At 39.6% G+C, this 27,765-nt stretch overlaps 1 protein-coding gene across 3 annotated transcripts in view; it reads right to left on the reverse strand.

Annotated features, from left to right (window-relative positions):
* Nucleotides 1-3,690: 3,690 nt before the first annotated feature.
* SLC36A4 (solute carrier family 36 member 4) overlaps nucleotides 3,691-27,765 on the reverse strand; it is a 60,760-nt gene continuing 36,685 nt past the window's right edge. For all 3 annotated transcript variants that reach the window (XM_088140566.1, XM_088140567.1, XM_088140565.1), the window contains 2 exons: nucleotides 27,033-27,202; nucleotides 3,691-7,182 (listed from right to left, as the gene is read on the reverse strand). In XM_088140566.1, coding sequence (XP_087996692.1) covers nucleotides 6,875-7,182; nucleotides 27,033-27,202 — 478 coding nt within the window. In that variant the 3' untranslated portion in view covers nucleotides 3,691-6,874. The remainder of the gene's footprint in view (nucleotides 7,183-27,032; nucleotides 27,203-27,765) is intronic.

Raw genomic sequence — 27,765 nt, forward strand, 5'->3', positions numbered from 1 at the left:
ATTTCTCTGATTCCCTCCAGACCTCTACCCAACCTACCTTTCCCTCAATGGATTTGCCTATATTTCTTAAAAATCTGTTTTAAACAAACTGGAACTTTTTCCAAATCATTTTTGAAACTTGGATAGCCCCACTCTGAACTTCTCCATTCAAGTAAGGTGAAAGGTAACCTGCAATAAATTGGGAGCATTCGGTGTTTTGTTTTTTAACTGTAAAACCTGTGATGTAGAAATTACCACAACATATTAGCTAACGGCTTGCAAGTACCTAATTGCTTACCACCCTCAAAACATTAATTATGTTGTATGCTTTCCAATTAAATAAGATAAGATACAGCATAAATTTATTTCAATTTTCCATTAAGGAAGGAGCCCATCTGCAACTACAATACCTTATGGGGGAGGCAAAAATCTTATTATGCAAGACAGACTCAAAATATGTTTAGAAAAGAACAAGTATTGAACTTCTGAACATTTCCATTTTCATTGCAATTCTTCATTCTGCCATAAACATGACAGCACTTCATGATTCAGCTGGATGAATCAGAGTAACTTATCTAATTTGGTTTTCTATAGAAGAACAATTATCATTTGATCAGGACTGCAATCATTGTTAATAATCTAGTCTACCATCACAGATCACTGGCACTTAATTTTGGTTATTAAGATTTCCTTGAATTTTCCAGTACTAACAAACACAATACAGTCTATCTTCTGTTCTCCTGTCCATTAAGTCTCCAATAGTGCCAAGAAATGATTAAGTCAGAGCAGGGCTCTGTTCTTTAATTATGACAGCCTTGAAGAAGGCAGTGGTAAATCACTTCCATGTTGCTGTGAAGAAAACTACACAAATGTCTCCATGAAATTACCTGGAGTTAATCTATATGCTACTAAAACTCTCATTGCATTTATCTGTTTGTCTGTTTGTATCCTCAAGTTAGCCCAAACGGCATTATACCGCAACAATTTTTGAATCAAGGTACCTAAAATCCACTAACTTAAAGAATGCATAAAAAATCCAGGACCCATTACTCCTGTGGAATTGAAATTTCCACAATGTTCAGGCCAGTTTATTCACAAAATTGTGGCCATTGCAGCATCCCCAAGGTCACGTGATCATGATCTCTGATGCTCCCTGCCAGTTTCCCACAAGAAAAGTCAATGCGGAAGCCGATAGGAGGTCGGAAGTCACTCCCACTCCCACTGCTTTTTTGCCCGCCTATGGTCATTCTGTTCATCTGTTTAGGCAAGTAAATATTGACTTATTATTGAAGTTCATTTGCCACTACACTTATCTTTCTATTTATGGTATATACTCTTCTTAGATGACCACAGGACCGTCCAGCATTGGGGTAAAAAAAATATGGTCAGCCTAAAATTTAATGTTCATTCTTGTCACATCAGGCTGCACTACCTTTCTCTCAAAAGATGACCCAAAGGGCCACAGGGTTGTCTAGTCTTTACTTAAGAGTAACTTAACTTTTGCTCAGCTCAGTGGCAACACCTGACTTTGCCTAATCTCAAAAAACCTAAGCAGGATTAGATCTTTGTAGCATTTGGACGGGAGCCATCAGGAAATTCCAAGGCTGTAGACTAGACTCAGAAGTTGAAACGAGATCTTGGAAGGATCCCATGGCAACCCAAGACAACCACAATATCTGGAAAAGAAGTCAAGAGCCCTCTCCCCAACTCCTAAAATGCCTTATAAAACAACATGTTTCTGGAGATCTCCCCACATACACGCACGCGCACACACACGCACACACAAAAGGTTACAAATCTCGTCACTGAGGGAAAATGAGATTATGCAACAATAGGTTTACACACAGATAATCCTAAGCAGCTGGTCCCTGGTAGGTGCAGTCCTAATGAATCTGGTAGCACTGGATTGGGGAAGGCTGAACTCCATTTTGCACCTGGAGAGGTGGTTCATTCCTCTTTGCTGGATGCATTCAGGCATTTGGTGGGGAGTCTTTCACTTGGATTCTTGCATAAGCAGGAGGTTGGATTTAGTGACTTGAATGGGCCCTCCCAACTCTATGATGATAAGCCTGCCTTTTTTCTTCTTGGTTATAGTCCCTTGTGCAAAATATTGATATATGGAGGATCTTTCTTACAGAGACCCTCTTGAAAGGAGAAAAGAGAAAGTCCATGCCACTTGGAGACTAAGAGCTTGATGAATGCCCAGCCCAACATTCCCAGAATTCAAAACCAACCTCCTGAAAGGATCTAGGGGTGCTTGCAGCAGCCATTGGCCACTTAACTGCTCTTACTGCCCAGGTCTGCAGACAGAGGCTTCCTGGGCAGAACTGCTCTGCACCAGGAAAGGCTCCACATCATCTCTACCAGCCAACTGATGCACCTCACCAAGTCTTCTATCTAGGGCCAGGTTCTAGGACTGGTTCTGATGCTGCCTTAGAGTGTCCTGGGCACGTTCACCCAAGGGAAAGTGGTTGCTCTACCAGCAGAGAAGGCTGTCCTGCAGGCTCAAACTCTCCAAAAGGTACTTCTGGCTGCAGGTAGGCACCCAAAGGCTAACTCTAAAAACAAGAAGAGGAGACAGCCTATCCTGGCCACTCCAGACCAAAATGGTAAAATAACTGGAGTGACACCATCCAAGAATGTGTATTCTAATACAGCACAGTCTGACAGTTTTATTCATTGGGGGAGTCACACCAGTTCATTTACTATTTTAGACGGTCACAGCACCACAAAACGAGAACCCGTTTGAAACAGGAGCGCAGTTCATCCCATCTGCATATATTTTCAGATTTGCCCATCCACCACTCAGTTCTGTATAGCTTTAAGAGCAAATAACCACTTGGGGAACAGCACAGGGCTTGGTATTTATTCCTATTCAAATGTATGCCACTTTCACAGCAGAAAACCACCTGCTCTAAATAATACGTGTAGCATGACGTATTTTCCAAGTAGGCAGATGAGAAGAGGGTAAAAGGAGTCAGGTACCAGCAGTCAGGTTTAGATCCGCTTATTGAATCTAGCTGCCAACAGACCCCCCACCCCACCCCATCTCTGAAAGGCCACCCAGAATGATGTGTTGAAGAATTCTGAAAGAAAAATGCAGAGTAATTATATTGCAATATTTTTATTAAGTTAAAAACTCCATAGGCAACTGGACACATGGAACAAACACAGGGTTTTTCACACAGAGCCTGTGCCTAAGGGAGGTCAGTAATGAGTAAGTGGCCCATTCTTTAATGCAGCCAATGTATACATTGCATTAAAGCCGCCCACAATATAATCCACTTGAGGATAAATTCACATAATGCATATAAACATAATTGCATTCTATTCTTTGCTTCATAAACTTAAAACATCTACAGGAATTCCTTTTAATTTGCTGTTGGTTGCCACGTTTGATGGGCATTGTTGTTTTAAACTCTGTAGTCATTCATTTTCTCCAACTGTCTTCATTGGAGCTTCCCATCCCATTCCTATCCATCTCCAAAACCAACATGATACATTATTATTATCCTTTTTCAATCCTTTTTAAGACCTTTGGCAAGCATCCTCTGGAACTTTATTTCCTACAATGCAACTGCTCAGATTTTAACCTGATGTTAAATCTCTAGGCCTTTGTCCTAGAGAAGTGTTTGTCAACCTTGGCAACTTCAAGATGTGTAGACTTCAACTCCCAGAATTCCCCAGCCAGCATGGCTGGCTGGGTAATTCTGGGAGTTGAAGTCCACACATCTTGAAGTTGCCAAGGTTGACAAACACTGTCCTAGAGAATTTGCTTCCTTAATTTTTTTTTTTAAATAGACACAAAAATACATAGTGCCATAACACTATTTGAATTCTTTGAGTAGTGCTACTGAGGTGAAGGCATTCTACTTCACCTCATAATCCAATGTGCTGGATCAGCCACCTTGAAGTAAAAAGCTCCTACATGGTAGGAAAACACTGAAAAATCTACTGTGCAATTGATGTACATGTGAAACATCTGGTTTTATACTGCTTCATGTCCCTTCAATTACAGCAATTGAGTACATGTTGGGAAAGGAAAAGGAGAGTAATTTTGTACCCAGGAGAAGTGTAGCAACAAATCTGGCTAGTTGCTAGGAGGGCGAGGTAAGAGCAACTGAACTTGATAGTAAGGTTGAATGAATTTACATATACTTCAGAGGACAGGAATCCAACAGCCACCCAATGGCATTGACTTTTTCTTGACTTTTAAGAAAAAGACCGTTTCTGTTTCTCTTACAAAAGGCACATAATAGACTTTACGAGAATAATAAATAGTATTCTGTCAGCCTTGTCAATTGGGTGGGTCACAAATTAGGGCCGCCCAGCAACCTTCAGAATACTGGCAAAGATTCCAAGCACAAGTCAAGGGACAAATAATGGATCTTCTGGGTGCATTTGGCAGTTCTGAACCCTCTAAATGGACCCAGAGTACTGGCAAAACCAAAAGGGGAAGAGAAATCAGAATTGGTGTTCTACTGACAAGACCAATTTGTTAAATGATTCTTTTACAATTGTTCAAGCTCAGAGCCAATGGAGATGTGATCCTTGCAGAACCCTCAATTGGAAGATATGCCTGCTCCAAATGGGTGGGAAAGGAGGGATATCTGGTTAAAGGACCAAGTCAGATATTGGGGTTCAGAATATGGCTCTACACCAACCATTTACCCACTTGCAGCAAACTTGAAATATACGTTCAGAGGGTGACAAGTGATACTGATCAGAAGTATCTTGCTTGCAAATTGGAGCTCTTCCTCCTCCCTTATTTCTACATGACTACAGCAGAGTCAAGCTTAAAAACACACTAACACAGCTCATCACATCTGGTGTAGCTCTCAGCTATGAGCAACACTGTTACAACAATATGTATTTTCCCCCTTTCGGTGCAGTGCAATTTGTTTGCCAAAAAATCATGATGCATAGCAAAAAGTAACCTCAAGTTATTGTTCACAAACCAGTCAGGAAGAAGAATACAGATGCTGGATCAGGAGAAAAAAATATATTCAAAGTTATGCTCTTTACTTTAAGAACTGCAGCGTCATTGGCTCATTCTGTTAAAGCTGCAGAGTGAACACAGCTCCCATTGTTTTTTGCAGGCAAGAAAAACTGGAGGCCTTGAATTCACAGATTCGCCAAGTCAGCAATCAAAACCAAGAATATAACATCCTTTCCACAACTTTTAGGAAAAGAATTATGTCGCTATACATTCACTTTCTTCCTCCCCTTCTCCCTGCCTCTGGCTAAGGTGGAATATATCTGGGAAAGAAGTACAAGAAGGAATTCAAGACTTTAGTGAGGGAATACAGATCCCAGGCAGGATAAGGTGTGAAGTTGTATGACATACAGTATGTTGTATGTTAATGTTGTATGACACATGGATATACAGATGAATGAAAACACAAAAGGTAAAAAAAGGTCTGCAATGCAAACTCCACAACAGCACATAAGTGCATAATACAGAGAAGAACTTCCTACTTTTTTGTATCCCTCGCATCATAAGACCTGCTCTTCTGCTTGCTTTGAATTATGAAGCTCCGTGGAAACAAAGGGACCCAGACAATGACAATCTCTGACAATTTCAAGGTAAACTATTATGGCCTAAAGCAAGCAAAACAGCAGATACACCCACATTTCTTATTATTCAAGTCCTCAGCAAATTAGACAGTGAGAGAGGTTTAGGAAGAATAGGTCAGCTCCAAGTTATGAATCCCTTAACATGTAAGGTCCAATGGATTGTAATGGAATTCAAAATGATGGGTTAGGACCAAACTTTGTCATGCTTAGAATATACCCACTGAAATTTCTAAGTGGAAATCATGGCTATAATTAAGTCTAATTGCTTTCAACTGGTCTATTCTGAAGATGAATAAACTTGGATCTAACCCATTAATTATTCCAGTTTCACTCAAGGCATCTCCACATTATCAAAACTTGTTTCTGTTAAAAACAGATGAAAGCATAAAGGGTATATACATGTGATTTCCATAGAAAGTGGAATTCTGCAGAAATATTTTCATTTGCAATCCAACAGTGCTAACATACAAATATAAAAGTGCTCTATATAGTTAGAAATAAATAGAAAAATACAGCTTTTGGTAGAACTATAATATTACTCTTATGCACGCTGGGGGGAACTGTCTGTGACAATCCATAATTGTGGCTTGCCTCTGCTACAAAGTGCTAAGCAAGGTATTGCCTCTCCAAAATTGCATCATGTCAAGATTGCATCACTTTTGTCCCTTTATAGCATGTAAAGAATTTGCATGACTAAGACCTAAGTCTCAAGACATATTTCTTTGCAGACATTAGGAGAAATTACTAACATAATCAGTTTATCTTGCTCTCCTGAGATCCTGCCATAGAGGCTGTTAATTCAGCGACATCAGCGCTAATCTCATGGAGGAAAAAGTGCAGCGATGGAACTGCCTCAAGTCCTTGGCCACCTGGGGAGTATAACCCACCTGGAACCGTTTGATTTGTGTTCCATAAAACGTAAAATAGGATTTACACATACACACACAGACAATATGCATATTTTTGCATAAAACTTGTTAATCTCTGAAGTTATGTGAAGAAGATCTCAAAAGGCTCACTAAACTTTAAATAGAGAAGTTGGCATAAATTATTCTCTCAATGTGAGATGTCCAAACATGATATCAAGAAGTGTTTTTGATTTCTGGTCCCATTTGCAAATAAATACATCGCAATCCATGATGGATGCTTGAATGGAAAGGAAGAGAGATCTTGAATACGTTGCATCTACCACAGGAACAGATTCAGATGGGGGGGGGAACCCCTCTCTCAAAACCTTTCCATTTGGAATCTGTCAATCCTCTTTGGTTTGCAAACACATCCATATTTTGAAGTTCAAGAGGCCCCCAATCTTCTGACATTAATTGGCACCCCTGGCCAAGTGTGAAGTGTTGAAACAGCTTGATGACCCATCCGTAGCATTACCAGAAAGCAAGGTTGTGGGACAGATGATCTCTTTAACACTTACATATGTGCCAGCTATGAAACCGATCACACCAAGGGAGGCTATAGAAACGTCTTTGAGTATCACCCATGCGCTTAGTTTCTCCTTGTAAAAGGTGAGAATTTCAATCAGTGGTGGCATGATCAAAGCCAAAGTGCTGCTGCTTACAGCTCCGACCAGCGAGATCACGATATCCAGACGGGGGATTGATATCGCTATGGCACCTGAAAAAAATAAGAGTTCAGAAGGGAAGGTTTGTTATTACTTAGGAAATGTGGTGTCTGTATGAAGAGAAGTAGGCATCTTTGAATGAGTTGTGGCACCAGGCTGGAGGTGTTTGAGGGTCTGAAAGAAAAGCGCTACTTTGGTTTTTAGAGGTGAACAAACCTCTCCCTTCAACAGCTAAAAACAAATTAATCTCTCCAAAGGAAAGTGGGACCATGCAAAAACTTGAGCAGCAGAGGAATATGCAAGGCATCCAAAGGCAAAAACCTATGTCACCCGTTGGGGGAGATGGGCGTCATACAAATTTAATAAATCAAATCAAATCAAATCAAATCAAATAATCAAATCAAGTCAAATCATTGAATGCAATCTTCCTGGATCTCTTCATTATGTTGACTTGGAAGTTGTAGTTCCATAACTCCAGAGGCTGAACAATGATGTTCTAGAACTAATCCTACTAAGAAAAGAAATCAAAGCATTACGGAGCACAAGTTACCTTTCCTTCTTTTTTTAATGCCTGTCATTCTGTTTGATGACCTTACTGCAACTTGACACACTGTGGATCAGGCTTTAGACAACACTGGTTAAAAGGCATTCTGATTTTCTTTCATTCAAGTGAATAGTGTCCAGTCACAGATATGAAAGAAAACAGCTTCTCTCTGAAGAAAACATTGTGGATTGGAGAGGATGGAATGAATAGGAAACTCTTCAATACAATGTTGTATCCAGGCAGACATGAGATCTGCATGATATGCAATCTCTTCCCCAATTAGACAGGCCAAAAATCATACCGAGGCTCTTTCCTCATCTTGTGTCTTATCTAAGCATTAGAATATATTTTTACCACCCTGCATCTCTATCTCATACAACTTTGCAAATTAAATATAATCTAAAGTAGTTATTAAAATGGAAGGTCCTACAGTACAGATAGCTCAGATCCTAGCCATACAAACAGCTATGCCTTCTTCTAATAAATCACATTCCATTTCTTCTCTCCCATTTCAGTTTAATTCATTTTTTTTTCAACTACAGCATCTATCACTTATTAAGCATGCTCTATTCTCAATGGGCAGCTGGATTCTGAGTACCGGCCTCTTGCATTCTTCTAAGCGTATAGAAGGGTTGCCCAGTTTAAGAGCTCTTCACATACCCTCATCAGGCCTTGAAATTTGGAGGGAAGTAACTGGAATTTTCAGAAGCTGAGCAAAATCTCCCAGGGTCACTTTCTACCTCCCAAAACTGGGGAAAAAAAACACTTAATATAAAACGCAAAGCAAAAATGGAGATTCTTAACTAAAATATAGATGAAAAAGCTTGGAGAAGTAGGGAGTTTTGATGACATATCAGGAAATTTAGGAGACTTTCTATAATCTATTCATCATTAATGAAATATATCTTATTCTCTGTTCCAAGCATACTGTGGCTTGGGTTTTGTAGGTTCATCTGCCATGGAGGTGGGAGGACAAGATCATGGAGAACTTGCCTTATAGCTTATAGACAGTCTAAGTGGCCCGTGGGTGGTGGTGGAGGACGTCCTGCCATGTTTATTCTAAGGAAAAAAAACAGTCCCAGTCCAGATGCATAAAGCTCTAAAGCATAGAATTACTGAAACTTTCCAATACAGACACAAAGGATGGTGATAAACACCCCAAATATATGTATTTATTTGAACATCCTACTTATCACAATGTTTAGGGATAAATTACAATCCTAAAAAAAGGAGGAGACAAACACAGAATCTCACCAATGTTTTGTTTTTCGCCATTCTCTGGAATAGCATACCTCTGGAAATTGGAGCAGCCCTGGCTTTTCCAGATGGCCTTCAGAAGAAAGATGAATTTTGGCCCCTGCTGGAGAAGAGCATCTGCACTGATAGTTGTTTGAGTGCTACATTATTTCACATTATGTTAATTATGTTTTTAATCTAGATATTGGAGTGTAAACTGCTCAGAATCATGTGGAATTGGAGGGGCATATGCACATGTGCATTTGGCTGCATCAAAAATAAATCCTAATCATCACATCCCTATTTTGAGGCAACCAGTTTTATTGAATCACAGAGTTGGGAGGGGTTATTGTGTCCAACTGTTTGGTGCAGGAACCCACATTAAAACATCCCAGACAGGTGGCTGTCCATATGAACAAATTCCAACAAAAGAGATCCCACCATCTCTATGATTAAGAAGTCCCACTGTGGAACTGTTATGTTAGGACACTAGGGGAAAAATAGCTTCCTATCTCTGTCTTCCCAATATGTAAGATCAATATTCCATATCCTTTATTCTATGATGGAGAACGGTAATGGCTTTCTTCTGTGGAACATCTCTTCAGGTTAGTGAAGGGTGCTGCCAGATCTTCCTAGCAATTTCAAAAATACAGATGCCCATACCAGAAACATAAATACATCCAATTAAGAAGTCATCCTAACTTTCTTTAATTAGACATGAAATCCAAGTCATTTTATAAAACGCTGAGTCTGAAATATGTTTGTGTTGTATGGCAAAAACCTAGTTAATGAATATATGGAAAGCTGTAGCAACTGAGAAGCATTTATTTCAATGTAAGTTACGTGGATATGGTGGGTGGAATCATTAAACATCAGTTTGGGGCTATAATAGACTTCCTTCAATTATTCTCAAGCAATTGCAATCAAGCTGGTTTATTCATTAATTATGTTGAATTAATATACCTGAAATTTATGCTGATTATAAAAACAGGGATTTACTTAGGTGATTCTGAAGTTCCTGAAATGTAATGACTGAAAATGACCAAAAATGTATGCAGACCCATTTATCTAAAAAGGATAACAAAAACATAATACACAGTACTGAGAAATTATCTTCCAAAAGAATGTCTTTTGCTGCCTACAAAGCTTGGGGTGAGTGAATATTCCATCTTCCTTCTGTTGATGGCAAATAACTAATGCCTTCTCTATCATGGTAGCTCTCCAGCTGTGATGGAACTATAATTCCTAAAGTTCTTGGCACCATGGGCTGGGAAATCTGGGAGCTATAGTCCCAAACTTATCAAATAGTTAAGGAAAGTTGTTTTACTGCTTTTTGTTTAGGAAACTTACTATGGATTAAAATATTAATCTAAAACATGCAAGTTCATTTCATAAAAAGTCTGCTGTTAAAGTTATCATGTGTCTAGATCCTCCCAGACAAATCTAGTTTTTAGATTCTGAACACCCTGTTCCACTAAACAGCTAAAAAAAACAGCTAAAACATCTGAATGGCTTGCTGGTCTTTCAAGAAGCTGGAGCAGTCAAGACTTGCCACCACACCTTCAACCTTCTTCCTCTTCTGTGTCCACATCCTCTCACTGCTCTTTCTTCCAGTATTCTGCAATCCTTCCTCCTCTATTTGGCCACCCCAAACTAGGATCCAACCTCATTCACCCTTTCATTGTCCATTGACCATTGACCCAGCCTTCCTCCATCTGTTGTTGTTGCTGCTATTACTCAAGGGTATGGTGTTCAGGAAGAATACAGTGAGGAGTATTAATGTGTGTGCAGAAGTGCATATGAATCCTATATTTGCATATACAGTATGTATGTGGACTTTGAACAGGGAGACCCAGGTTCAAATCCCTACTTGATCACCAAGATGAATTTGGTGTCATTTCTCAATAAATAAATCTATGCTTCAAATATTTTAATACTTATTGTTCTTATACATAAATACCCCCCACCCCACAAGATGCTTAGAGGATAAACCACATTTCTTCAATGAACAACAGAGGCATCACTTTAGGGTCATCCAACGTCAATTAAAAATGTAATTTTTGTATGGTTGGACAGAAATTGCCACTCAGGATGCATAATTCTACATTGGAGAAAACTTTTCATTTTGAATTAACCCTTTCTCAACAAAATAGAAGGACTCCATCTGGACAAATGTTAGTTTGTTGTATAAAAACCTTTCCCTGTGGCATTCCCCTCTTCTGAAACAGGATATCCCCAGAGATGAAAGGTGGGGGGCATCCTTGCTATTATTTCAGAAGGCAATTTAGACCTGGTTTTCTGGGGTGGGGGGAGGCTCTGGGAATTTTTAAAAATTATTTATATTTCAAATTTGTGACCGCCCATCTCACTACAGAGTAAAAACAGAGTAAACATATAAATAAATAAATAAGCAAGCAAGCAAGCAAGCAAGCAAGCAAGCAAGCAAAAAAATAAACTTCCTGTATGATACTTCCAAGAGATGGATGTTTATTAGGTGTTAATAAACTCAGGGAGCATCGTCAAGGAATGACGTAGACAATAGGATTAGCTTCCACCAAATGACTGCAGAGGATTAAGACTATGATGAGCATTTTATTGTCAATGATTATGATTATAACTGCTATTATGTTCATTGGTTTTATTACTTGGGGTTCTAGTTTGTATTTTAACCTGATTTCTGTAATGAGGAATGTGCACCACTCAGAGATTCTTTCTGAATGGAGCTGCATATAAGCTCGAATAAATTGGAGAATTTCCATGATTCCTTAACCATAAACGATGCTGGCTGAGGATCATGGGAGATGTCAGTCTAAATTTTGAATATCCACAGGTAGCCTACCAAATTGTGGTATACAATGTAACTGCAATGTAATTGCAGTGTGATGTATGCACAATCTTTTAAAAAAAAAGACATGGCAATTGACATGCATGCACACTGACATGCCCACAAAGAAAAAGACAAAAAAATTAAATTGTAGAAATGTTTGGCACTTAGAAATTAAAACTAAGTCATGATACCAAAATCCTGGTAAAGTTTGAACAGTAAAGGTACCAATCTTACGTGCTCTGAATTTGAGTAAAATTTCACAGACATCACAACCATGCAAGGCTTGAGTTTTTTGGGGCTTTGAAGAAATTGCAAGCAAGAAAGATGTTTTAGGAAAGATCTGAAAACTTACAAAACTAACAAATATATTTTAAAAGGACTTAGGTTAAGAGCCTTGCAGAAGGGCATTCTTGGGTGGTATTCCCTGCATACACTCCCTCATCTTCCTCACCAACAGCCTATAGTGGAGTACAGATGTGTGAGTGCGTAGGAATCAAAAAGTTGGTAGACCTATAGACTTAGACTCCTTGTGCTAAGAATCTGAATCCCTAGGAGAGAATCAAAGATGTTCTTCAAATGGTCATGGTAGATCGGAGCCCAACTTGGAGGAGTATTCTCATCAAAAAGAGAAAGGCAACCTTGATTTAATATATTTGTACCATAACTAGCCCTCCACTCAATGGAAGGCAAGCATGAATAAGTTATTCATGGTATGAAAAAAAAACCCAGCCATTGTCCTTGTTCATTTTTAGGACAAAGGAATTCCTTCTCTATGGAACAGCATGAAATGAACCTGATAATTTCAGCCAATATATTTACATACAGCTGTGGTGTTCTACACCAAACATTTTTTTTTTTAAAAGATATATTTGGAGAGGTAAATATAATTCTCCAACTCACCCATTCTGTGTCACTTTATTCTTCATGACTCATATTGTTTATTTTTCAATTGCAATGACTTGCCATAACAACTCCTCTCCAAAATTACACATACCACTTGAGTTTTGCCGACACCCCAAGCTGACAAGGAGAAATATTTTATCCTCCCTCCTCCAGTATATTTCTTTCAGAGGACTGAATGGGTAGCTCTGTTCCTGAGCTGTTATTTTCTCAAGAGCAACATTAACCTTTCCCCAAGTTAATGTCACTGAGTACTTCCGCAGTTGTTAAAGCATTTGACACCAACAATGGTTGATGTTCCTGGTAACAGAAATTGCCATCAATCAATCCTTTTGGACAGTCAAGTGATATATTAATGGCTAGAGAGGTTATAAATTAAAGCAAAAGGGGCAACCGAGCGTGGGTGAGGGCACAGAGAAAGATCAGCCCACAGGAACCTTCTTATAAGAGCAGTTCAAAGATGAGGCAATCATCAATAATTTCTTGATGGGATTCCATGCAAAGCATAGCTGTACTGAGAGTAGGGGGGGGAAACACAACAAAATGACAGGCCTTTTATTAAGAAAGAATGTAAGTTGAATAAATCTCATAAGCATCTCATAAATAACCATCTCCTGATGCTGAGATATCTTAATCCCTTTCAGATAGGTATCCAGGCCTTCCTTGGAAACCAATGGATTGTGTTTTATTACTTAAGTGAAATGGCTTGAAATTTCAAACTATTTTGCAGATTTTCAAGCTCTGAGGCTTTTTTTTTAAATAGATAAGTAACATCAGAATATAGATAAGGTAACATTATAGCTACTGGTCTATAGCAGGTAGCAGCATCCAACTGACTGTGGCTTAACTCCAGAAGATAAGGAGAATTAGAGAGTGTTAGCATTTAGATTAGAAATCAGCAGGAAAGGCCACGGGTGTGGGCTAGACTAGGAAGTTAAAAAAATTCCCATTGGACAATGGCAAACCACTTCCATAATATTGCCGACACCACTGCCCTCAAAAAATAGCTTCTGGACGTTTAGACCATAAAATATAAAAACATGGTGAAAACATAAACACCAATAAAAAATAACAAAAATAAAAACTGGAGAGCCAGTTTCGTGTAGCGGTTAAGGTGCTGGCCTAGAAACCAGGAGACAGTGAGTTCTAGTCCAGCATGAAAGCCGGCTGGGTGACTTTGGGCCAGTCCCTCTCTCTCAGCCCAACCTACCTCACAGGGTTGTTGTTGTGGGGAAAATAGGAGGAGGAAGGAGTATTGGTATGTTTGCTGCCTTGAGTTATATATGAAAAAAAGGCAGGATAAAAATCTTGAAAAACACATACACACACACAAAATGTCCATAAAACAATAAACATAACGATGACTCCTTAGCTCCCCAAAGGTCTTTTATAAGTCTTGATAGTTTAAAACTTCTAAACTGTAACTATTGTGGGCAGTGCAGAAATATAAGACAATAAGAAAAGCAGTTCTGTTTTTCTGAAAGATACAGTTGGCTGCTTTTCCCATTCTTCTTTGGTTAACTCTTAAATAGTTCATTATTTACAGTCTAACAGGTTACTTTAGATATGACTCTCAAATATTTAAATATCTCTTCAAAGGGCCCTGACGTCAAGAAGAACAAAGATGGCGGAGGCGACCCAAGGCTGGCAGAGGAGGATTTAACAAACAGAGGACTTCCAATGGTTCAATACAGCACACTTCCAGCATGCTCCTTAACAGCCCTGTGGGTGGAAGCTCCTACTGATGCTGCCATCTATAACCCTAGTAATTAAGGAGAAAAATGGCAATAGGACAGGCCAGTGTTTCTCAACCTTGGCAGTTTTCAGATGTGTGGACTTCAACTCCCAGAATTCCCCAGCCAGCAAGGCTGGCTGGGGAATTCTGGGAGTTGAAGTCCACACATCTGAAAACTGCCAAGGTTGAGAAGCACTGGGATAGGCAGACCATCCTCCCCAGTCATCTTTCCTGGGCCCCCTTAGAGAAGCTACAGAAATGCCAGTTCAGCCATCAAATGGTTAGAAAGCAAGAGAACATCAGTAATACTGAGGAAGGCTACTTGAAAGTGAGAAAAGCTATAGGAAGCAAAAGCAGGCCAAGCGAAATAAGGAGAAATGACATACTCAACAGTCCCCTTTGTTCTAAAACACATAGCCTTTTGTTTTCTCAAATCATGTCTCTGTCGTTCCACCTTCCTTATCTCCCTCTTCCTGACCTCACAGATTATACTTTGATATGCATAAGCCAGTATAAAAAGGAGTTGCATCTTCATCCATTTTTAGGTGGGCTACTGTGTGGCCTCCAGGTATCAAAATAAACATGAAATGCGCTTCAAAAAAAATAGGTCTGTTACTACAAACTCTAGTGGAGACATTTCTCCTATACCAACAACGGCAAGCTTAAAGTCACAAAATGGATCATTTGAATATACATGGTTGGTCTGTTTGTTCAAGCAACGCCACTCTGAGCCCATCTTGAACTGGGAAACGAATTACCCTCTTGCTTGCAAGAGGAGAAAGGATTTAAAACTCAAAGGTCCAGTCATGTGAAGTGGTAGGCTTGCAGTGCGCTGTTTCCCAGACTCGCTCTTCTGGAGCAGCTAATTTGGAAATATTCTGTTGGCTGCATTCTATAAATGAGAAATAACTAGTTTGTCCAGCACGAATGTCCAAAAATCTCCTGTCAAAGCTAATTAAAGGGTTCTCACTTCTCCAGCAATGACATCACTGTGAGGTACCTAGAGATGTCCTAAGAGTCTCTGGATAAGTATTTCAACTGGTCCACGGAGTCCAAATGTCCATAATACCTTCCAACTGCTACCCACTACTACTACATACAGTGGTACCTCGGTTCACGAACTTAATTCGTTCCACAATTCTGGTCATGAGCCAAATTGGTCGCGAACCAAATCAAATTTCCTCATAAGGTTCAATGTAAATAAGGTTAATCCGTTCAGACCCCTACAAATGTGGTCGCCAACCGAATTGGTCGCCAACCGAATCAAATTTTCCCATAAGGCTCAATGTAAATAAGGTTAATCCGTTCTGAACCATATGTATTTTTTTTTAACCACAAAAATATAAAACAAAGTACAGTACAGTACAAAGAGAGAGAACACTAACCCTGCTTGAGGCGACACCAAAAAGCTTCACAGCAAATGTCTGTCTGCGACCGTGATCTCGCCGAGAGGAAGCCACGACTACGTGTCAGAGCAGGGAAGATGGCCACGGGTCGTGTTCGTCACGCGAATGGAAGCAAAAATTTGCAAACGCTGCTGTTTGCGAACCAAATTGTTCGCGAACAGAAGCGTTTGTGAACCGAGGTATTACTGACTTATGGATAGCATTAGGATTCAAACCTTTGAAATACTGAATTAAGACCAGACACAACGTCCCATATGAAGGAGCGCAGCAGAGGCCTCTGGTAGAAAACTGCAATTTTGTCGAAATGACAGAACATACAATGGCATCGCAATGCATGTGTGGCATTCTAATGCAAGTGTGTACAGAAAGGGGTGGGGTTTGCACTACAACACGTGTCTGATCATTTACCAGCCCTGCCCATCTGCAGATGCCCATGAGATCCCAGAACTTTGTCTTCTGAGGCTCCATGTCCTAGGGAGGTGACAGAGAAATTCCTCAGAAAAATGTATTATGCAATAGGACTCAGTTCTGGAACAAATTTCTTCTTTGCCGGCCTCCAGGCAGTAAGTAAAAAGTAAATCCCTGAGAATGCTGTATCTTAATATCAAAGGATTCGCCTTTTTTACTATGATGTCTGTAATTTGGGTGCTGTCTGAGTTCTTGGAGAATTTGTCCAGGTTCTTTTCAAGGTATTATTGTAAATCGCCCTAAGGGCAGAGGGGGAACTGAATAATAGGGGGAACTGAATAATATCCTAAATAAGCCAATTAAGATTACAGCATCTATATGGAGGTCTTACAACTTACCCAGAGCAGATTATAAAATAGTAAAATAGTAAACATATATTTCAACAGTCCAGAGTATAAAAATATGAATTATGGAATTATCCAATAGGCTAAAATAAAGTTCCTGCCTCACCCCTTTAAGATTTTACTTATTTCTCTTCATAATTCCACACACACACTCCTTCTCACTCTTTGAACTTTATCATTTCCCCACTGGTCTTCATTCTAATTCTACTGATTCTTAGTGCCTCCATTTCCACCTCTCAGTTACACTGAGTTACACTGACTCTTCAGCCACCATTTTCTTCTGACAGCGTGGGTTATCATTTGGCAGCCAAGTGCCACACTGCATGGTGGGCTGAGGGCTGCAAAATCAATGAGGCCATGTCCTACTCGTGAGCCAGACTGGAGTTTTAAGGGTTTTTTTTGGATCCTTTGTTTTTTAATTGTAATATGCCTCCTTCTAGTGCTTATACTACAGTTTTCATGTTTCCCGCTTCAAAAGAGCAGGAAACTTAGCTGCGGGTTTTTGTTTTTTTTTTAAGCAATTGTGGTCCAGGAAGACACCAAGGACCATAGAGATGGGACTCAAGAGGCTGCAAGTCGCTCACTCCTGCATTATGACACCAGCTATTAATTTTTCTTTCACTCTCTCTACTGTTATAGACCCTAAGTAAGAACTGCTTCTGACCCATCAAAACCTATTTCTGCAGATGGAGCACAACCTGGTGATCTCTCTGGCATCCTTGCTTATTACTGCTGGTAGGGGTTCCAGCTAACCACAATCCAGTTCAGTCCGTGTCGATTCCAGCACTACTAATGCAGGTGACATTGAAGAGCATCATTAGGTAGGCAGTGACTGACCTGGAGAGGCATCTTGGGGTACTGATGGAGACCTCATTTAAAACATTGAACCACTGGCTTGAGTCATATATAGTACCAAGACATGGTTCAACTATGGTTTTGTTGAATAAGCCACAAAGGGGGGTTCTCACATCATGCCAAATCACTATTTACAAGCTCCAATGGTTGAGCTAACCCAATCTACTCAGGCAAAACCAAATAAGCCATGTTAAGGTTTTGTAGCAATGGATGGACATAGCCAATGTGTGGCTGCTGTAAAAAGAGCAGGCTTCATGCAGTAGACAGAGAAGGGTTCAAAAGTCGTTTCACATAAACACTGATCCACTTGAAAGAAAACTTAGAGCCTATAGTCTTTTTTGTCAGCATCTGGTTTCCTCTAGGCAACAAGTACAATCAACCATGTGATTTCCCAAAGCAAGTGGACCAAGAAGGGTTCTGCAGTGTGATTTCACATTGCCAACTTTTAGTGCCTGAGAAGTTCAGCTAACTTTCATGCTTAAACATTTTCTGTGGTTCAGTTGAGGTTTTCTATGCAAGCATCTAAGCAACAAAATCAAGACAAGGTTTAATTTCCTCCTGCAGCAATATATAATTAAAAGAAGACACAAGGAAGAATTATCGGAGGAGTTGCAGAGACAGCAATATGATGCTTCCTGAAGAGTTACCAAAGGACTTTAAGCCTAAATTATTGCACTAACCATTCGGATCCTATAAAGATTTCAGTTTCCCCACTATAAAAATTTCTCAATGCTCTAAAACATAATTCTCTATGCTTTCTCCCAAATCTTTTAGTGTAGTTATCATAATAAACCATGGTTTATCATTATGGGAATGAGCTAGTCAATCTTGCCCATTCCCTGTCTGTTCTCTCCTCTTCCAGTGTGTCTTTAAAGAGATTTTTAGCCAGAATTCAGCTTGGTATGCCAGGGTCAGAGAAACATCAAGCCTCAGTTAATGGGAAAGAATGAAGATAAAGCTTCAAACTAGTATTTTTGGCTGTGTGTATGAATATGTATGAATTTGAGGTTCATGCTATGCCTTAATTCAATTTGTTTCAAACAAACTTATTCAGATCCAGAAGTAACAAAATGCGGCTAATGAAAAAGATGAAGTGCAAGTTTTCAAAGTGCTCTTCATGGGGAAGAATGAGAGTGTGCAAGCCTGATAATAATTTTAATTAATTCCCATCCAAAGTAAACTATGGCTTCTTTTGCCATATGAATGCAATGGTAGTTAGAAGGCAAAACGTGCCATGCCAACAGCAGTTTGCAACGTGAATCCAGCACAAAAGTTTGGGAACTTGCCTCTTCTTTCTCACTGGAAGATCTGAAGCCCTGTTTTAAAAGTCACACAGATAGAATTACGCACTAGCAAGAATCATGCCCTTTCCCAAACTGATTTTGGTTCAGAAGGCACTCATTGTTGAGATTTGCCTATCTAGACAAGTATTCCAAAAGCAACAAAGGAAAAAACAAACGTCTTTGCTTCTTTCTCCCTGTTTCTCCAGAGAACACTATTTCTACAGCTCTTTCAGTCACACAAGAGCTGAAGGCCTATTTAGAACTTTAGCTAACACAAAGCTTCTTTGGCACTTCCAAAGAGCAAATAAAAATTAAACCTGCGTGAAACACTTCTGCTCAGGGTTGCAGTCAGCAAGACTTGTTCTCCTCTAGGATATTCAATTCCATTTCTTCTCGCTTCATTCTGTCCCTCCCTCTGCATGTCACTTATGGCCAAGTACAAGCCACCAGTGTTCCAAACCTACATCCCACTTGCTTCATTACCTTCAGCTCTGCTGAAAAACAGGAGATAGGCCAAGCCTTGTGTCGCAGAACTTGTGAAAAATTCACTGTTCCCACAATGAAGCTGGGCCTTGACAGGAATGCCAGTCATTTCAACAATAAAATTACAGAAAAGTTTCAGGAATTGCTTATACTGTATTCCATTAGAGTCTGGTGGATGGGCCATCTTTATCAGCCACCAATCTTCCCAACTTCATCAGCTCCTAAAGGTCAACATACTGGAGTTAAAATCACAACATTCACCTGTTCCTTTCTCTAACCATTGTTGAAGGACCAGATTCAAGGTAATCTAGAATGATTAAGGTCAGGATGCACAGAGACAGTTTCATAATTGCCATGACAGTGATAAAATATTCCCAGGTTCCTGCTATGCAAAAACTTGGGCACAGAGACTACAAGTGTTTTACTGACATCCATTTTCTACCTTCCATAGTTTCCCCTCAAGAGATAGGCCCAGCAAATCAGATTTTGAATTGGGGGGAGGGGTTTCAGGAATAAAATGGGTGTCCTGCAGATGCTTAGAGCCTATATCACCTGCTAGAGTGTAATGGTATGTAGGAATGGCCTTGGGAGATAGGATGAAGAGCCACAGACTAGTCAACGGTCAGACAAGTGGCAGCTGAGTCCGCAGAAAGAATGTGGGCATGGCAAACATCTCAGAAGGTTCCTCCTAGTTTCTTGGACTATAAAGGCAAGGGGGGAGAGATGTACTTTCAGACTTGCGAGACTGATATCAGCCTGGAGAGGTAGTCCAGACAAGAAGGACAAAAAGCACCCCCAGAAGTACTAGCTTTAACTTTATTGTATTGTAAGGTTACACCAACAGAATCTTACAAGTCTGAAGACCTAGCTCTCTGGAGAAAGCTGTAATGCTGCAAAAGGTAGAAGGAAAAAGAAGAGGATGACCAGCAGCACGATGGATGGACTCAATTACAGTGGCAATGAGGGCACCTTTGGAAGACCTGAAAGACCAGATTAGGGACATAATATTATGGAGAAAATCTATCTCTGTAATCACTAAGAGTCAACACCAACTTGATTGCGCGTGATCAATTAGTCTACAACTACTCCATCTTCTTGGTGTTACATTAAAGCCTCTTTCTCCCCATCCAGACCTTAATAGCCTCCAGGCACCAGGACCAAACTTTGACCTCATCTCCACCTTAGCCTGGGTAGAGATGCATAACTGGATTATGGGTATTGATGATACCCCATCCCATGCCAATGGATGGCCTCCAGTGCCTCCAACCTTTTCAACCCTCAGATTCCACCCTTCACTGAAAAGTTGTGTGGCTCCAGAATGTTCATATCACAATCCTCTAGGGAAATAATCCCATATTTAATCATACAAATCCTTTCAGATTTCCCAACTAAAAGTTCCAGAGCTCATCTTAGAAATTAGAAACTGCTTCCTATAAGGGGAGTGCTTTATAAACCAAGAACAAATATCTTTACAATCTATTTTAATATACATTATTTATATGTTTACCCAATTTTGCAATTAAAAATTCTAAGAGTAGTAAAATGCCAGTGATCTTTATCACAGTTTTGCTATTATTACATTGATATTATTATGTTGGGATTATTTCTGTTGGCTCATATTTTTGTAAACTGTCTAGAGGATCTTGGCAGTTATAACTAAATCCTTTTAAGCAAATAAAGCATGAGGAAGTCTGCCAAAAAGAAAGATACAACATTGAAAATATTTACATAGATTACAAGTGAAAAACTCAAAAGGGAAAACAGAAACTTTTTACAATACCAACCAAAGAAACAGAAGAAAAATTATAGCAAATAAAAGAAAAGCAAGTCTGGAATTTGAAATTACCAAGCAAATTTACATAGCAGAAAATAAATTATGCATTATATTGTAATTTTCTGCTATTTCCCCCAGCAGAATGACTAAAATGAGAAAGAGAGAAATGAAAGTGGACTAAAAAGTGAATCCAAAAGACAAATACTGTATAATCAAATGACACATAAGGAAGGCCTTCTTCAACTGAGAGTCACAGTGACCTCTTCATCTTCTCTGGCCTGCAACCTAATCATATGAGATTTCTTCCCTGTCTTGCTCCTTCTTTGCAGCCATTGTGGTTTTTAGCATCAGCAATGAAAGGGAAATTAGAATGCTTAGCGAATAGCTGAGCTGAGCAGCCTTGTTAACAGGTTAACCTCTGAACTCAAGTTAACAAATCGGTTGCTGTGTTCACACAGTAAGCTGTGTTCCAGCAGTATTCACAACAAGACAAGAGCACTGCTGCACTTTCCTTTTGCAGCCTCACCCCTTTCGAACGTGAGTTGTGGTATGCAGCACCGCAGTGCAACAGTATGATGTTGCTTTCGTCATTTCAACTAAGCAGGAAGCTTCCACAGACACCCATAACAGGCTATGCTCAAACAAATCTTATTAGAGATGAATGGGATGTCCTAGTTTATAAAACCACACTAAGAGAACGGCCGTGTTTCCTGGGTGACTCTGGGCTAGTCACACACTGTCCAACCAACCTACCTCACAGGATTGCTCTTCTGTGGAGACAAAATGAAGACAGATCCTTAGGTGAGCTGCATTGAGTTCTTGAAGAAAGGACCAGATATAAATCTAACAAATGAAAACATGCTGAACCACAAACTATACAATCCAATTTTAGGCTAGTTCTAGTGTGCAGTGTGAACTTGGTGTTTATGACCTGGGTAGGGTTCTGTGTGGTTAGTCTAAAAAGGCTAAATGATACAGAGGTGAGGGTCATCCATGATCTACTTTTACCTCACGAAGGCAGATAATGAAGTGAGTTTGATCTACCAAAATGGATTCTGCTTCCATTTCAGAAACTTATAACAGCAGATGGGAGAAATTCTAACCAATCTATTCATAATTCAGAAACTTTTTACCAAGGGATGAAAAGGTTAATATAGTTTAAGTCAATCTAAGAGAGGCAGTATTATAAACTGGGAGGTCACATACTGTATGAGACAGGAATTGCTTGTGGATTTAATATGCATTTTTATAGGTTGAATGCAAAACTAAAATGTTGATTGCTTTTATATTTGATCAATACAAAATAATATATAAGAAGTATTATATATTTTAAGTTACATCTTTTTATCTCCATCAAAATGAATAGCTCATCCAGAACTTTTGACTCCATTTTTAGATAACTTGAAATAGAACTATGAAATAGAACTACGCAGGAAGCAAAAATAAGCCATTAGAATGGGGAAAAGGAATAATAACGCCTTGGGAGCACAAAGAAGTTATGAGTAATAAATATAATTTTGTTCCCAAATCTTCCAAGTGCAGTTCTAATCCAGCCAACTCAAGATTCCAGGTCATTCAAGATCATCTGCCATGTTAGTTGAATATGATCTCACAAAGACTGCTCTTTTGTGCAAAATGAGGCATGCTTACCAATAAAGGAATTATATGCATTTCTCACTGCACATTCTAATTACATGCACTTCATTTACATCACAACATTTGGTTTGCATGCAAATCAAAGCATGATTGCTTTGCTTGGATGCAAGCTTCTCTGTAGTCACCTTAGAATTTTCACTCTGCACATAGTTCAATTTTTAGAAAGGTGATGGACCACACCATAAAAAATATTTAATTTCATGGCTTTGGGATGTTCCACACCAAGGGTGGCCTTTAAAATATTGGAGAACCACAACTTGGAGACCAGTTAAGTTGCTTACACCTATGGTATTTTTCCAAGAATGCCAAAAATGATTTTTCTCCAACATCAGTTCCCTGGAAAAAGTCCCTTTGTTCCATCAGTACACACTAGTTTACATACATATAGATACTACATAATCCTATTAAATAGGATTTGAATATCATGTCCCTTACCAGCATCGACTGTGCAATTTGCTAATTAAAAATGCAAGAACACCAGAACTAAATTTAATATTAAAATTTCTGCCAAGATAAAAACAACAGTGAGTAACTTTCACAAACTTGGTAATTCTGCACAAGTCACATAGTTGCAAGAGACGCAAACTAATTTAGGTTCCTCTTTCCCCAGGTGATTGTTATTCAATATTTTTTTTTACACTGGTTTCATTGTAAAAAGAAAATCTCACAAACTTCTTTTAACATGAATTATTCAGGTGTCATTTTTAGAATAAGCTATTTCTCAAACTCTTGCCCCCCCCCCCAATTTGATCTGCAAAGCATCCATTTTTTTATATTTCAAGAGTTGTCTTTTTTAAAAAATAACTGTTTATGTTTCAGAATGTGAAAATGAAAGTTTGAGAAACAAAGGAAGGAAGAGGAAACAGACATGTGAATGTATGTGGGCATACATGTATGTTGAAAAATGATGGTGATTGACAGATTGATTGAATTTCTAGGCTGCCCAATTCCAGAACAACTCGGGGTGGTTTCACAAGGTCCAAACACTTAACTGCTTGACGTGTTTCTAGAGCAGCTTGGGTGATCTGGTTTGGGGATCAAACTTCTAAAACAGCACTTCCCAAGCCTTTTTTGAATGCAGATCATCCAACACATGACAGTGAACATACTCTAGATCTAATTTTCTTGTTGGAACAGAGGCAATGTGACCTGAAGTTGAGGGAAACCACTGTCACTCTCTGTTGGCCCTAGAATTCTCTGGTGCTCCCCCACCGCAGGGAGGCTAGACCTATTCGATCAATCTGCCCAGGTGATGGATGGACCCAGTAAGGTTCCAGAGGGAGCTTGGGGTTCTCCCTGAAGGTTTGGTGCATGGCCAAACCAAGGCTTTGGTTATTGCCTGGAATGAGAGGGCAATGGGTCTTTGGACTGGATTTCACCCATGCAACCTCTCTTTTCCTGCAGGTTTCAGAACTCCCATTGGTTTACCAAAGAGGTGAAGGAGATGAAACCATTGAAGAGACATCTAAATGGTTACATTCACCAGGCAAACACCTCTCCCAAGTTAACCTTCAGGCTAGAAGTGATATCTGCAGCAATTTGCATCTCCTGCTTATTCCTGTTTCCAACAGCTTCTTTTACTTTTATTAGCAAATGTGAAATGACTCACCCAATTCGCAAGTAATAATTTAGGAATATTAGGCAAATAATATGGCATAAGTAATTCTTGCTGGTCTTTTAAAAAGCTATTAAAACCTGGCCTTGACAACAGGCCTTCAAAATGGATCTGTTATGAATGTCGTTCCTGCTGGTAGTGTGTGGTTTTATTTGTACGTTCTTGTATTGTTTTTCTGAAGGGAAGTGTAATTTGATGTTTGTTATATATATTTTTTACCATATTTATGGAATAGGGTACATGTTATTCAGACTCTGAAATGATTGAAGCCGCATATAAGCCAAGTAAGAAAGCAAATGCAATGCAATATGTGAGAGTGAAGACTTCAGGCAGACTGCATGTTTTAAAAAAACAAAAAAGAATATTGTGAGGAATGGATTCTACAGCATCCATTCCTGAACTCAGATCTGCTCAATATATTGCTATTAGTTTCAAGAAGATCTTAATACATCAAGTTCATTGGCTCACCAACACAACAGGCAAAGATCTCCTTCCTCATGATCATTCCAATTAACCACAATATAGAACTTCATCCTTAACATACGGACATAACATAATAGAGGGAAGCCATGCAAACATGAAAAGAAGGAAAATAGTCCAATAAAAAGGTTCCTCCCCAATGAGCTTCACAGATGTGATTTGCGGAATTTAAACAAGCTGAGGAAATGCTCTGACGATAGCACTACCAAATGTGCCCCTCCCCTTTCACCCCTTTGTGGACACTGCTACGGATCAACAATACTAGGAACATGGAAGAAGCATGGCAGAACTTCGAAACATCCCCCAACAGCTAGCGGCCAGGGACATATCCTACTTCTTGCAATCAGACATCAAGGAGCCAAGTCAACAGATACTCTGAATTTGTAGGCAGCATAATACAAGGCCACAATGGTGGAAGAACACACAAAAACCATTCATACTTCAGAGCACAGTGTGCTGTCCTTTGTTAAGAAGCATGCTGTCTTAATTTCTCCAGCTATTAAGTTTAAAAAATGGAAGAAGAGAGATTAAATGAACTGGCCCAAAGGTTAATATGTAGTATACAACAAGATATTTCTAAGCTATCCAAATGTGCATAACTATATACTAAGTATTCTGGCCCAATAACTTTGGTTATTGGTGCATCAGAAGTAGAACAGATGCTTTCATGCCTTAAAGAGCTGTAGAGCTGTACCTTTAGCCCCACCCATGAAAGCTCTGGCAAAGCAGCAACCAACATTGCTCAGGCCAAACAGAACAACTGTGTAAACAGGGAGTCAGTGTATTTCAGCCTCCAGACTGGGAAAAAAATGGCCCAAAATCCATTGACTCAAAAGGATGGGAGGAAGAGGCTTAAGTTTTAAACTGTTAAGGCTGAATATATATAGGGTTTATCACCTGTGTTTTGCACCAGGCAGATCTTCTGAGTATATGTGCCTTCTTTCCTGTCTGCAATAAATTAAGTTTCTAGTAGTGTTGAGTCTGGAAGCCTCTGCTATTATCTAGTTCCTGAATGGAAGGTTTTGTTCCTGGGGAGTAGAGGTTAATAGTTGCACCTCGCATGAAGTCTGACAGCAGGTGACTTTGGGCCAGTTATGATCTCCCAGCCCAGCCTAATCCACAGGGTCATTATTGTCAGCAAAAAAAAATAGAGGAAGGAGTGTTATGTGTGGCACTTTAAGCTCCTGAAGGAAAAGAGGGATGTAAATCCAATGAATAAATAAACACAGTTCATCACAACTACCATCATAGCAGTAACATGGGCACATGAGGTAGAAATACTAATGGATATGGACCTCCACCGATACCTTATTGGCCTACAAGAGACTCCACATATTAGGTCCACACTACGGCTTTCCTATTTCAGACTTGGAGCAAAACTGCCATATGAGATTAGGCCCTAGACTATTAATGGCGAACCTACAACACATATGTCAAAAGTGACACACGATGCTGTTTTGGGTGACATGCCAGATTCACCAGCACCCGACAACTATTCTCCCTGTCTGAGTTAACAAAGAAACTGAGTTTGTTTTACTCATATTTCATTTTTGTAATTATTTGACGTTTCTTTATATAACACATAGAACCACACGATTGGATTGTTAATTTTTTAAAATAAATGAATATGTGAAGAATTGTTTTTCTTTTGTTCACGGGGGTGTGTGTGTGTGTGACATGCCAGCAGAGTCAAGTTAGGCATTTTCCGAATTTTTGACACACCAAGCCCAAAAGGTTCGCCATCACTGCCCTAGACGAAAAGCCTGACTCTATAGCTTCTTTTTACACACGTGGCTCTTTTCAGTGAGCAACATGGCCTCACGATGACACAGTTTAAAGTTGAGCTAGGTTTAAGTTCATAGCCATCTCAGAGATTACTTACTAATGATTCCTCATGCCTAAGCTGACATTCCTCATAAGCATTGAACTACAACTCTCATCTGCCTCAACCAGGCAGCTGGCTGAGAATACTGGGATTTGTAGTTCAGCCAATGGCTTGGGAAAGAGTCAGATGCATGAAGGTTGGGAAAGGATCTATTGTAATATCATCCTGTATACAGTGAAAATGTAGCCAGAGATATAATGAAAATGTCCCAGCCTACAAGAGACAGGTAAATAATATGAATTTTAATAAATCTTCCTCAAGGAGGTCAAGTTCATATAGCTGATATGTTAGGTACATTCACAGAGAGAGAGCGAGACAGAGGGAGAAGACTTGAACTCTACATTTAATCCATTTTTTTCCCCTTTCTGCCCATCGCACCTGGAAGAACCCCACATTAAGCCTTTGTACTTACAGGTTGAGCAGACCAGAAGCACTCGCACAATCAACTCAGAGATCATCTTCAGCTTCTGCTGCACTCTGGCTGCTACAACTGGAATGATGATCTCGGCTGGAACGTAGAACTGAATCGAATAGGTCACAAAAATCCCAAAGGAATAAAGTATCTTGACCATTTGGTACAACCTGTGAATAAAACATATTCACAGATTTGAACAACATCTGTATCAGTCTAAAGATGATGAGGACAGTCTGTTACAAGGAAAAGGAACTATTGCAAATTATATTTGGTGGACTCTCAAATAATTTGCTCCTTTGGTTCACAGTAGGGATGTGCGCAAAGCAAAAAATGTGTTTTGCTCTGCCTTTATGCAAAACACATTGGGGCTTGGAACTTCAGCCAGACCATTCCATGTGGTCATCATCATCTCTCCAGAGCCAAACCCAGATAATTTAGGGTAATTCAGGTTTCAGCCAAAACAAATTGGGAAGAACCCTAAAAGGCAACTAGGCAAGGTTGGTATGTTTCTCCCCTCCTGTTTGCAAAGCCTATGAATCAGCATGCCCACCAATCTTCCCAGTGCTTTTCTCCCCTTAGTCACTGCTGACCTTGAATTCAAGCATGGAAATCTGGCCCCCCTGGGCTCATCCAACCCAATCTTCCTTTATCTTCCTGCCTGCTACACCACATCCATCTGGTGCACCCATTCAATCTTTCTGTCAATGAATATTTTACTTGTTCACTGCTA

This window comes from Python bivittatus, unplaced genomic scaffold (genome assembly GCF_059951505.1).
Source record: "Python bivittatus isolate LINGU-HERP-01145 unplaced genomic scaffold, Pbiv_v1 ctg000340_np1212, whole genome shotgun sequence".
Taxonomy (NCBI): Eukaryota; Metazoa; Chordata; class Lepidosauria; order Squamata; family Pythonidae; genus Python; species Python bivittatus.